The sequence below is a fragment of the Galleria mellonella genome, unplaced genomic scaffold (genome assembly GCF_026898425.1).
Source record: "Galleria mellonella isolate WM207_F2 unplaced genomic scaffold, CSIRO_AGI_GalMel_v1 utg117, whole genome shotgun sequence".
Lineage (NCBI taxonomy): Eukaryota > Metazoa > Arthropoda > Insecta > Lepidoptera > Pyralidae > Galleria > Galleria mellonella.
The window spans coordinates 9,542,133-9,556,230 of NW_026441980.1; the positions used below are offsets into that span (position 1 = coordinate 9,542,133).

Below are 14,098 nucleotides of genomic sequence, written 5' to 3' on the forward strand. Positions count from 1 at the left end.
AGACAAAGATTTATGTTTAGGACATAATTAACCGTGACTGTCTTGATTTTAATTGTATCTTACTTATTTCACTGTCTTTTACATTGTCATGGTAGATATATAGAGTATATAGTAGAAAAGTCTCATAGTAGTCACTTCATAGTAGAACTTCAATGACAAATCGAAAGCCTTATAGATTTCGCAAGTAATAATGAGCACCAATGATTCTTAATAATAAGCATTAACACGTTACCTTATAACAATTAATATTTTGATTTAGAAGATAACATATTAAGTAATGTAAATTATCCTTCACGTAAGAGAGAAATTGAGTGATCTTATTATTATAACATAAAAGACTGCAAAGAAAACGTTATGTTTTTAGGTAGCAAAGCATTGGGATAAACTTATTAACATTTATTAAGTATATAAATTGTCTTAATAACACATTACAACTTATTTCTTTAAAGCTGCCGGACACCTATAATATTATCATATTAATAAACTATACAGGACAATGAGTTACGTGATTTTTGTTGATTAACCATTTTCAAGTGTTCACTTTTTACAATTTTCATAGTTATTCTTAACAAAACAAAGTTAAAACTGTATCGATACTATTTAGTGTTCATAAAAATGACTTTAAGGTTAATATTTACAAAATGGCTAATGTGACACAATAGCGTTTATAAAAGGAAAGTCGCGGCAGGAGCGGAAGACAGGGAAGTGGAGCAGGTACGTGATGAGGTGACGCTCGCGCGCCGGCCGCTGACGCCGCTCCTCGCCAATGATGGTGGAGACGCACCGCGCGCCGCCGCCTCGATGTGCGCGCGCGCCCGAGCCTCGCACCAAGCCTGCCTCTGCTTCCGCGCCTCCTTCGCTCGCCGGTAGTGGCACTGTTATGCACCTGCGACGCCGAAGGCATAAGACTGTACATTTCGGCGAAAACCTATTAATGCAGGTTTGCGCCGACCGCGCGCACTTGGCAGCGTTGGGAGCGAGAATTCCCGATGTCTCATTTTGCCATAAAGCTCATACGGGACTTCAAAAAGGAGACGCGAGATTTTGTTGCGTTGCACATCATTGTTGTCTCGCTGCTGGGGCTCTCGCGGCTTTGACTTCAAATGGTCACCCGCCGCCGCGCAGGGAACGTAGTGGCGATTCACATTCAAGCGGTGGGGAGACCGGAGATAAAGGGGATGGCGGCGGCGGTACAGTGGTTAAAGAACCTAAGCGCAAGACTAAGCATCATCATCATCACCATCATCATCATCATCATAAAATTCACAGTTGTCCTTATCACGACGTTGCGCCACCGCCAGAAGATGAACCCGATGAACTTGAAAAATCAATTGTGCCGAAGAAAACCGTTTCGCCTTATCTTTACATACCTAGTAAACTAGAACCGAACGTGCAACAATTGTTCAGTTTCATAGAAAGCGTATTAAGTGCTTGGGCTGCTGAAGAGGGCCTAACGAGCACGGGTGAATACTCGGAGCCCGATGAGCGTATAGTGCGCCGGCGTAAACTGAATAAATATAAAAAACGAACTGATATTCTGAATATACGACGAATTGTTTATGAAGTATCGATTCTACATGGTACAAAATTACTCGGTAATGTGAGATATCGACATTATCATTGGAAAGGAACTGCACAGACTTGTAATGAAGCTTTTCTCAGGAAGGTAAGATTTAAATTTTTGTTTTTAATTATAATGAAATAATTAATTTCATATGATATTTAAAGTGATTAAAATAATGTCAATTCCATAAAACATACAATTTAATTAATAAAAATACAAATACAATTAAACTGTCAAACACAAGATTCTGCCTCAATAACGTACGTATTATTATAGGTAGGTATATATTATGGATAAGTACTATTACGAGTAACAATAATAACCTTTTACATTAAAAGGAACCCTAAGATAAAAAGCTGGGAGAAGATAGCAAAATAAACATTTTGACCTTATTTTAGTTTCATCCCTGAGGAAACTGCAATTTCCGGTTTTGCTAATGAGGGCTTTTATTTTCTCTCCTCTATTTGTACAACTGTGCTTTTTTTTAATATCTTTATTTTCTATTTGTAATTTACGACGATTGGTATTGGATTTACTATTTATAAACACACATATGAATACATAAATATTGATAATTCTTAATGTTAAAGTTTATGAAACAATATTGGCAATTTTTTTTTAATTCTATAATAAATTATCAATAATATAAAATTACTATATTATTCAAACCCAGAAAAATAATTAATTTTACATATTTTATTGTAATATTTTAAAATATTAAGCAAACTACAATATGAAATTATTAATGATAGATGTATGTAGGATTTGTACTGTAATTCAAGTTTAAATTTTATTGCATTTTAGTGCACCTATATGCTACAATAGTAGAAATTATACGTAACCGATAACATAACAAAAAATAATCGATGCTGGAAGCGTTACATTTAAAAAAAACTACCTGATATTTATTATACTCATAGGTGCTTATTTATATTGAGTTTCATGTCATTATTCATGGGAATGAAGAAGACAAATAATATAAATCTTTAGTGTTTTTCTAAAAATGTTAATTTATATTATGAGATTATTTTCATTACACTATTTTTATGCAATAATGTTAATCTATAAAATTATATTAAAATGCATTAATTTCTGATTAAATAAAAATACTTATGCATTTTTATGAAATTAGGTCACGGTAAATGAGAATATAAATTAGAAATTCAAGAATATTTCAAACAGGAAAGTAATGTTGAAGCTACTCATTCAAACTCATAAGTAGAAGTGATTAAAAATATTCCAGCTTTAGTAAATTAATTTAGGAAAAGGATCAAGGGAAAACAAAAAGTAAAATTGGGATGGAGTAGTGGAGATACTTAAGACGGATTATTTTTTATTCCTTTATCTAATTAAAGGCTCATGTTATGCCAATTTCATATTTTTATTTTCATACTTCTCTTATAACAATATTTATTAAAGTTATTATTATTTATTGAATTAGATTAGTCGCTTTCTGTGAAAAATTGTAGGTTATAGTAGGTAAATACATTTCTTTAAACGTTATCAAATCCCTTGTCCTTACAGGATCAGTACCTGGATAAACTGTGTACGTTGCATGCATTCCTATGATTTCAACTGACTCGCCGATTTAATTTGGGGATTACAGTTTCTAATTAAATTTCCATTTGTGGGTTTTAAACAAATCTTAAAGTTAAACATGTTACAGTTGGTTTGTGTAACTAAGAGTATAATGGCCTATAGAAACCGGAGAGTATAAAGAATTATTATAGTCTTAAAACGAGTTAATTTATTAATTCGTGGAATCCAGTAGTAGACAGATAATTAACACAATTTACTTGGGAACTAACTTACCTCCATCAATATATATATAGTCCATTATTATCAATCGCATAAAAATATATTTATTTTCTACAAAAAAAATTAATTACTTCTTTATAATTATTTTTGTATCAAAATTTGTTAGGATGGATGAATTCTTAAAATATTAATAATATACTAAACTCGCTTCAGTGCCATTGCTGAATTCCATGACTTTCATAACATAAAGAAAGGATAAAAAATTGTCGTCTGTAATCTGGAATATGGTCTACCTGTGTATCATATTTTATTTAAATCTACTTAGTTGTCATTGTGTGGATTAGCAACAAAAATTCAAACATTTCTATAAAGTTTTACATGTATAATACGAGTATATAGTACGAGATCTTTCTCCTTCTATGCGAAGGTAATAGAAAGATTAAATGAAATACGACCATGACTTATTTCACTAAAGAGGGTTCTTTTCCGACTTTTCTGGCAGCAGTAACCTAAAAACATCAATAACGTAAACGATAAGTCACCTGCCTGATAAAATTGAACCCAGGTCCTTTTTCACTGTATAAAAGTTTTATCGACATTTTGGACTATGATGATTTGCAAAAATAAAGTGTTCCATGACTAACAGTTTTCATATCTATAACGATGGATACATTAGCTACGGTAGCGTTAAATGATCCCAAAGTAAAACTTTGTTTCAGCAACTACAATTCCGGTTAACTAAGCGGCGTAGTTACGTCTGAGTACTATATTTGTAACTATGTTTTATTGAAGCAAGCTCTGAGGTGCCAAAAGAGATTAATATTAAATGAAATTTAATTTAAAGCAAGAGTTAACGACTCGCCGCTTTGAAAGTTTAATCTGTATAGAAATACTCAGTTGACGAGGTGCTTAAATTAATGTATTGAATTTATTTTAAAATGCGAGCCGCTTACTCGTTACTTAACCTACCAATAATTTCTTCTTAACAAAGATTGTCTAGAGATTTCAATTGTCTCATAAAAAAAATGGATTCCCATTGTGGAAAATTCACTTATTTGGATTTAAAAACTAAACTACTAAATCGGTTTTGATAAAATTTATATGAGATCAATCTGTAAGTATATCCTTTCAAATAAAAAAGAATTTTCTAAATTAGTTTACAACCGACGGAGTTATGAGGTAACAAACATTTTTATTATACAGCTTAGAATAGCAAACAAGCTGACGACCCACCTGACGGCCCAACATAAAAAAACACAAGAGAATTGAGAACTTTGTGAAGTCGTTTGTCCTACTGAACGGTACTAAAACTATCTCTAGAATATTTAAATTTATTTATACGTACCCACCTTATGATGTATTATATTGTTGCAGTAAATGAATAGATAGTATCGATTTCGCAAGGAACTTAATTATGATTAAGAATTAAATATAAAAATACTACGCTGGAGTAGTATTACGACAAGTGTAAAAAAATATCGCTTTCCGCTATAAGTACTTCGTAATTTTTAATAATATATAAAATTATTCAGGTATTAAATTGATGAGAAATTCGTAATGAATGAATAACCTTTCAATTTGAATAACCTCTCAATTATCTAATATATTTTTGGACCCCTAATCTTTGCTTGCGACTTCATATAATTGGATTTTAGAAGTAAGTAACCATTTTAAGACAGTATGTCAATAAATATATATAAAATATACTGATATGATTTTAAGTATGACCTTTAAAAATATAACTATGAAAACCACATTCAAATTGATACAGTTGTTTTTTACCTTATGCCGGTACAAAAATACAACAATCAGACAAAAATTCAAAAAATATTCTTAGGCATATATGTTTTGCCTTTATACTCGTATAAAGTACTCCTCATATATTTTCTTAAATATCACTTATGTAAAGATATCATCTAGTTATAATTTTGTTACATGTATATAGATAGAAACGGTGTGATACCTGTTTTTCATTTTTCACTTGTGAAAGGCGGAAGCGAGGGCGCAGCAGCGGCGTCAAGGGCCATCGAGCCGAGAGCGTGCTACCGTGTTCCGCATGCGCCTCAAAGCAACTCTCCTTGTTTCATTGTGTCGTGATCAAAAGCGCAAGAGACAGATATTATTATTGCATTTTTAAATACATTTTTATTTAATGTTGAATTTAAAAATGAAATAATAATGAAATGCTAGAAAAGGCAATTTTTACTAATTAACTTGTTAAATACTAATAATTTAAATACTATTTTTTTTATTTATTTCAAGTAAACAGTTGCATAGACAGTATATATACTTAGTGCTGCGAAACTGCATTGCAGTTTGTCTGCAGCTTTGCGCTCATTGTACATACAGCTTTTTAAACAATTATAAACTTATATTCTAATCCTATATACTATACTTATATCTTTATACATACATATAAACAGATATGCATATATGCACATACATATACATACAGACACACATGTATATACTAAACACTGTTTGATTACGTTTGAATGCGTGAACAAATATGAATGAAATTTGATACACAGACAGGTTAAATAAAATAAATTTAAATAACACTGGACACATGTGAACTGGAAAAACTGATAGAAATATTTACTTTCTTTTTTTATAAATACTATCATATTTTATAGAAATACTCATACTTAATCACATAGAGTATTACATTATATTAATATACGTGGGCAAAGTCACTCGAAAAATATAAAGAAATATAATAAACATGTAAGAGAATTTGTTACCTCTTGGCGCCTTCATAATTTGTCATGTAATTTAGTATATACGAGTATGTAGTTAATTTTTTTTCATTGCATAAACGCGTTTAGTTATTATTTGTTGCAATAGTATGTATTTATTAATCTATTAATATTATACTATGTATTTAGATACTATCATACAATATTTTTACATAAATAAACTAATCAAATATAACTAAACAAAAAGTAAACATTTGTATAGAAATATATAATATGGATATTAATCGAATTTGATAATTGTTTTTCAAAAAAAATATTAGGAAATAATCATCAAATTTAGTTTGACGAAGATTAGTGTTTAATTTGGTTACAAAGTAATTGATACTGTAATTTCTTACGTAAGAAATAGACGAATAATATTCCAGAGAAAGAAAATCTTGGTTTACGTTTATTCTTGAATTAATGTATGAATATATGTAACAGAATAATAAAGTAAAGCAGAAGCAGGAATAGAAAGTTTTACTACAGAATAACAGCCACTATTAAGTATTCTACATCTCTACTAGGAAGTCTACGGTATAGAAATATGTAAATACGTTCTCATAGTATTGATAATGTAAGTAGTTTTAAGTTGTGATTTAAAGCAACTTAATTTGTTATCACTCTTGAATATAATTTCGTCTTATTTTTCTGGTTATTTTAAATTAACTTACGGTTCGAATAGATAACTACATTATATTTACAACACAACAAAGTACTTAAACGAGATAATCTTTCGCTTTGACCAAAAACAGCATTAGGTCGGATTTAAAAATCTTTTTCCTAATGATTAATTAGATTTATTCAGCTTTTAATAATCTTATAAATGACACTTAAGATTTCTGACAAATTCGAAGCTGTTTGTTTTTATTTATAATGTTTATCTTTGAAAGAAAGAAATGTGTTGTAAACTCATTATTTTATTCACCTTCAATAACCACGTTGCAAATATTTTGGCTTAAGCGTCTTCATTGTTAGATACGATAGCAAGATATAAGGCAGTGAAATAATTTCTTTCATCAGTTTCCATTTCAATAATTTTCCTAATATATATATATATATATATATATATATATATATATATATATATATATATATATATATATATATATATATATAATGCAAGAATACGTATGTCTTTTCATATTGGTCTAGTAATTTCTATGTATAAGTAACATTTACACACACATAATATGTTTATTATATGTAATGCAAGTTTAATTAATTGTTTAGTGCCCGTTGTGAATTCTGTATAGTTTAAAACTATTTTGCGTCTGATATATAGAGTTAAATAACTTAGGAATTAGTATAATAAGAAAGCATTTCCCATTATCCATGTTATATTATTTTATCATCAGATATCGGACGATGATCGCATGTCTCTGACAACTGCGGTGTCCGACGAAGAGGATCCTGGTGAAAGCGCGATGAACTCGCCGTACAAGGGCAAGCAAACCGGCGCTGCTGCAGCTTCATTCAACTGTACTGGTGCAGTCAGGAAAGCTGGGTTAGTACTTTTTTTTAATACAACAACGGTAGCAATCATATTTTTGACTCGATGATAAAAACTCTCCGTCTGCAACACACTTTGGGGTAAAATTCACACGTCACCATCTCATACGATACGGAAATCTAGATACACAGGTTACACAGAAATTTCACTGCTATATGTTATTCTTCAAACCCAAATCAAGCTTCCTATTAAGTGAAATATCTTGTCTCTTCAAGCGCACCAAATTTAACATTAAAGAAAAATAAATGTCTTCTATATTTTAAACATAAAAATGTATATAAATTCGTTATTTTCAAACTAATCGTAACATGGATTAATTTCATATAAGAGCGATAGGATGAGATATATAAACAATAATTATTATGATAAAAAGAATTGCACCAATTTATACTAGAAATATCTAACCTATGTATGATTAAATACACTATATATACATATTATATTATTGAGATTTCTGACATTGTTTCTAAACGTGTAAATTATAGCATTTATCTTCCATGACAATAACATGTCCTGTTTGTGTTTATTTAGGACATATGATAAATGAGAACTCATAGGACATTAATAATATCTTCTATTTCAGTTTTTTTTTATTATTTATAATATTTTTTCTAATTAAATCAAGTTAATTACATTTAAAAAAATTCTGCATTTTGAACATCCAAACAGTATTAACTATATTATTTGAAAAAAACTTATGAAGACAGAAAAAATCTGTGTTATTATACAAGACTATTTCTTGCAACTTTGCCCATATGAAATTAATATCTATCTATCTTATGTACTAACCTAGGGTATAATCTACTCATGCACCAAGTTTCATTCAAAACCGTTCAGTAGTTTTTGCGTGGAAGAAAATCCATTCTCTATTCTTAAAAACATTCGAATTTATAATATTAATAGGACATAATATTATAAAATTACAATTTTGGGCTAATATGACACAAAATTTTTTTATTTAAATAAAGAATTTTTCTGTCATCAAAAACTTAATATGTCCTTGTGATTCTGTCTTATAGAAATGTAATATACCCTACTGACGTTGATTCTAATCGTCAAATTTCTTACTTCAAATCTTTATTTATAAAGTATGCTCAGATAATTTTTTTTTTTTGTTTTTCGCTTTTACTACGATCTATATTAAAGAAATAAAAAAAGGTAAAAGAATACAACGGTTTTCTTCCAATTTGGCTGTGAAGCTAGCAATACAGCATCACAATTTCTGTAACTCTGTGTTTTTGTGATAATAAATAAAAAAAAATATTGTTGATATTTTTAGGCAAAAGTTAGTAGGTATAAATTTTTAAATGGAATTTTGCACAGACAATATTATAAAAAAATACTTTATTTATAAGTACCTAGTTATATTTGCTTTTACATTCTTCTGTTAAGTTTATAAATACTGTAAAGAAAAAAGCTGACATAGTATTATTAATATTATAGAATCAATTTACTATACCTAGTCCAGCCATAAGTTCTGTTACAAATGAATATTAATTTTTTGTATGATGTAATGTAATGTTACTAAAATGTATACCTACATATTTATTAAAGTTTCAACAAAAAATAAAAAAAATATTCTATTCGAAATGGCTATCTTTGACTTTTATACAGGCCTTTAATCTTTAATCTGTATGACCATGAATCTATGGATTTATGCACTGTTTCCAAGGGAAATTTCGCCACTGCTTGCTCCAAAGATTTCTTAAGAGACTCAATGTCGCTATGTTGTTTAGAAATGGCTATGTCCTCTAAAACTGACCATAATTTTAAGTTTAAAAAGTTAAGGTCTGGGCTAGATAAGGGCCAGTCTTCAGCTCTTATAAAGTCCGGAATGTTAGTTTCAAGCCAGGCTTGGGTAGTTCGTGCTTTGTGACAGGTGCAGAGTCCTACTAGAAAGTCCACGGTATATTTTTAAAAAGTGTATTGCTGAGAGATTTCACAACACGATTCAAGATTGTGTCTTAATACACTTTAGCTGAAGTTTCCACTCCTTCTTCACAAAAAATTTAGTTTTGTGACTCCTTGATAAGACACGCCCAACCAAACCATTACTGATGCAGGATGATGACAACGTTGTACTTTTCCGACCACTTAACCAGCTTCTTTAGAACTGTGAGCGTACACTTAATCATTTGTCTTATTGTAGTTTTCTTCAATCGTGAAAATTTTTTTATCGATAAAGAGGATATTTCTGTGCCTTTCACCTACATATCGCGACAGAAGGCGTTTTGATCGATCCACTCTCTTTAATTGTAAAGATTGTTTTAGGGTATGTCCTTTATATCGACGATAAACACCGAGCTTCAAGTCTTGTTTTATAATACGCGAGTCCTAGCGGGACTCTTCATTTCTCGTGATAAGATTTTTTGCTTCCTAATGGGATTTGTTTGATTCTGGCTTTAACAGCATTAACACCCTTTGTAATTCTAACACCACTCGGCCGCTACGGTCTTTTCTGGTTCTCGACAGAGGAAGTGTTGTTGTATCTGTTGATAGTACGATATACGAACATACGATTGATACTAAGCTTAAGAAGAGTCTGGAATATGACCGACGGCTCCATACCCAATTTGTGTAAGCTGATCACTGCAATCCCATTTTCTTTAACACCTCATTCCATATTGTAACTTGATAATGAACATGAAAAAATATGTGAAATGGCGCGAAATCGAAAGAAGTTTTTAAAATAATAGACGTGTACCAAATTCCAAATAATTAAAAAGATTTAGATATGTAGCATGATCCTATTTATTTCTTCTTAATTAAATAAAAAAATAACTTTATTTAAATTAACAGATTAAAAGGCTAATTTATTATTATTAATAATAATAAATTTATTCCTATTATCTGTTATTTTTGTAAATATTATTTTTTTAAACTTTTTCCTGTCTCTAGCTTCGCCCTACGTTTTTACAGCGACGTTGAATGGGTCATGGTTAAGATTTCCCTCCGGTCATTTGGGATTCATGGAAGAGAAATTGTAGCCTCAAGGAACATAAAGGACGCCGTAGGCTTTTTCTAACAGAAACTCGTCAGACTTATACGACATCCTTTTATTCGTTCGGTTCTATTTTACATACATTTATTTCGAACTAGCTGCGTTCTCGATTTCGCCTGCGTAAATTCTATACGTGGTTGTAGAGTCAAATGTACAAAAAATGTATGTTCTATTGTTAGAATATTATATAATATATTATTGTTAGAATCATTTTTTATAATATCCTTATATTACCAAAATATCCAGAATAAAAAGTAATTAATAGTTGATTAAAATAAATTAATTATTTATTTTTAGTTATATTTTGAATTTGGTTAATTTTTAGTTGATGATAAAAGCTTGATGTTTATTTAAGATTATAATTAATCGTATCACTATTTAGCAGATTTTCTTTAATTTAAATCAACTTAGACAAATTTATTAATCAAATACCGGAAACAAATCCTCCCGGAACAATTATATCGTTAAACTGTCTAGAGATAGACATTACGCAAAACCAAATTAATTACAGCATTTAAACTTTTTGCTAATGTAGATGGCTAATAAAATGAGCGCTTAAACACCGCCTCTTTAAGCAATAAATTTTTTATAACATTAAAATTTTGTGTTATAATCTACACTTTCATTTAATCATATGTAATTTCAGAGTCCTTTTAGTCATTCTTATAGATCTAATCTACTTATACGCTATATACCTACACAGTCATTCTTCTATATGATAAATGGCTTTCTTGCTTCATTTCATACAAGGCAAACAGAGCACCCATTTATTATTTGTGAGGTAGAATTATGCTTCTCCACAAATAATGATGTTATTCAAAACATACATCTTAATATATTTACTACATACATAAATTAAATAAATGTACAGTAGGTATAATATACATAATATACTCTAAATCTATTTTAAGTAACAATATTATTCAAAAATTTAAGCTATTTATTAAAAATGTATTCACTAGATTTCCTTATCTCTCCTGTACAAGAAAAACGAGACGTAGTAACCACTATGTGTTGTTTTTCTTGGTAGTCAAGAGCTATTATAGAATATAACTATAGCTATATTTAAATCTTAACCAAACTCTATTTTATGCTTCTGTAATGACAGTTGTCTTTTTAGAATAAGAATAACAATGTCATAAATATCAACAAATGATTGACAGCGAATCAAAAAGAGATTTTTTTGATTAAACAATTAAAAAATCTATTTTATTTACGTTTTCATTTAAATTATTGTAATATTTAATGTCTGTAGTTATTTTTCTGATATACAATATATTACATAAATTTTTATAAATAAAAGTTACACGAACAATAATCCAGTATGAATGTAAAATTATGTCGAGAGCTGAAAACCCAAATCCGAGTATTTTTCGAGTAAAAACTAACTTCAAAGCAACTAAACAACGAAGTCAAAAATGTACGCCTACTCCAGTGAACGTTGTTATATGGGCAATGAAAATCCTGGGAAAAAGAACTCGAGGAGTACCTATGCATAAAATTCGGTCTTTAATAAAAAAACATTTCGTGCTGCCATGTAAGAAAAGGGATGTAGATAAAAAAATTGACACAACTATTAAATTTGCAGTATATTTTGGTGTACTTGAACAAGTAAATAATTTATTTTTTTTGAAAAGATTTAATTTATCCCAAACAAATCTAGAAAAAGGTGGAACAAAATAAATGAATTTATATTTTATTTTTGTAGGGCGTGCCTATTTGTGGAATATTTTTGAAAATATAATTTTGTTAGATATTTTTAATTTAAACATAATTAAAAGTTAATCAGATTTTTTTTGCGCCTTCCTTTCTATTGTGTGATTAATTATATTTATCATCATTATACTAACTTCTGAGTTACATACATACTTTAACTAATGAGTTACATAAATATCAGTAATTTGTATTATTTTTTTACAAACGTTACTTACATGTACATTACTTCCACAGACATAGGTATATATATATATATATATATATATATATGCAACTTAGAATGGCAAACAACCTGATGGAAAGTGGTCACCATCGCCTATAAACATGAGCAATACTATGGACATAACAGAGTATACTGTTTCGCTCATGATACCTCCCATGCGTTGCCATTCCTGAGGACTCAGGTGTACCGTAAATTCACTGCCATATCCCACCCTACAAACCGAAACACAGTCATGCAAACACAACTGCTTCACGGTTGAAACATGAATGGGACAGAGGTGTCCAAGCAAATGATTTTTGTACAGTCTCTCTCTGGAAATATTTGACTAATAGTTACGTCTCTTTTTTTGTTATGGTTAAATATGGTTTATACATATAATTAGAAAAGACGACTGACCGTTCCTAATGACAGTCTGTGGAGGAGGTTTAGGTCCAGCACGAATGGCTGAAATAATGGTGATAACATCCATAATAATCTGACATTATACAAGATAGGATTTTTATGCTTGAATGTTTAAAAATCCTATTTTTTAAGGGATAATAATGTAATGGACTCTTGGTATACGCTAAGTACCAGTAAAAGATGATAAATGAGGCTGAAGTCAGATCAGATAGCCCACATTGGATCGAATTCTTCAGAAATTAACCACAATATTTTCCAAGAGGAACCATGCGGATCTGATAGAATATATTTCTTTTCCTTCCAAAAAATCCTTATCGATCATTTGAAACCAGATGGTAAGAACATTGGATGGTCTTTACTGGTTTTATGATAATCGATATTCTATTTTTATACCTAACAGTCAAAAAACTGTTGAAAAAAAAAGAGGTTAGAGTACTTATGAAGGTACAAATAATTAATAACTTCTCCTACACTTTTCCTTTAAAATGTAGGAGATGAGACTCTAACTAAAAACTTTAAACTATGTTATTTGTAATAGTCTATCTGTTAAAAATACTGGTTTAAAAAACCCTAAAATATTCTTAGTCTCTTATTTGATATGTAATTTCTTTTTTCTTACGTATTCTATGTTTTTTCAAACAGTTTTCTAAGTGTGAAGAAATGGTTACTACGAAAGAAGCATCAAATTGAATTGGCCAGAAAACGAGGGTGGAAGGGCTATTGGGTTTGCTTGAAAGGTACTACGCTACTGTTCTATCCTTGCGATTCGCGAGAAGGACGCTCAGTGGAAGCAGCACCAAAACATCTCATCATAGTTGATGGTGCCATCATGCAACCAATACCTGAACACCCGAAACGAGACTACATATTCTGCCTTAGTACAGCATTTGGGGATGCTTATCTCTTTCAAGCACCATGTCAGGTACGTTTTATTTTTTTTTATTTACTTATATTATGTTTTTAATTCAGTGGTGTAACTTTGAACTGAGAGGTCTCCCAGTAAAAATACCAGTTAAGTTAGTTAAGAGGCATTTACTGGCATTTTTATATTTGTACTTTTATAGTAGCAGTAGTAGCATAATTAATAGTAGTTTCCCAAACTTCGGGATGTCAACGTATCGTCCACTACGCCGGTAATGAAATTGAGAGGAAAAAGAAAGAGGAACTATGACATCTTTTTTAA

At 30.0% G+C, this 14,098-nt stretch overlaps 1 protein-coding gene across 15 annotated transcripts in view; it reads left to right on the forward strand.

Moving 5' to 3' along the window:
- LOC113511845 (protein still life, isoform SIF type 1) overlaps positions 1-14,098 on the forward strand; it is a 132,715-nt gene that overhangs the window by 84,672 nt on the left and 33,945 nt on the right. For 12 of the 15 annotated variants that reach the window (XR_004224173.2, XM_031913437.2, XM_031913438.2 and 9 more), the window contains 2 exons: positions 7,419-7,567; positions 13,558-13,837. Coding sequence is in view for 14 of the 15 variants with exons in the window: in XM_031913437.2 (XP_031769297.1) it covers positions 7,419-7,567; positions 13,558-13,837 (429 nt within the window). In the remaining variant the exon portion in view is untranslated. Of the gene's footprint in view, positions 1-449; positions 1,667-7,418; positions 7,568-13,557; positions 13,838-14,098 lie in introns of all 15 variants that reach the window. The other 3 variants (XM_031913440.2, XM_031913445.2, XM_031913443.2) reach the window with 1 other exon arrangement.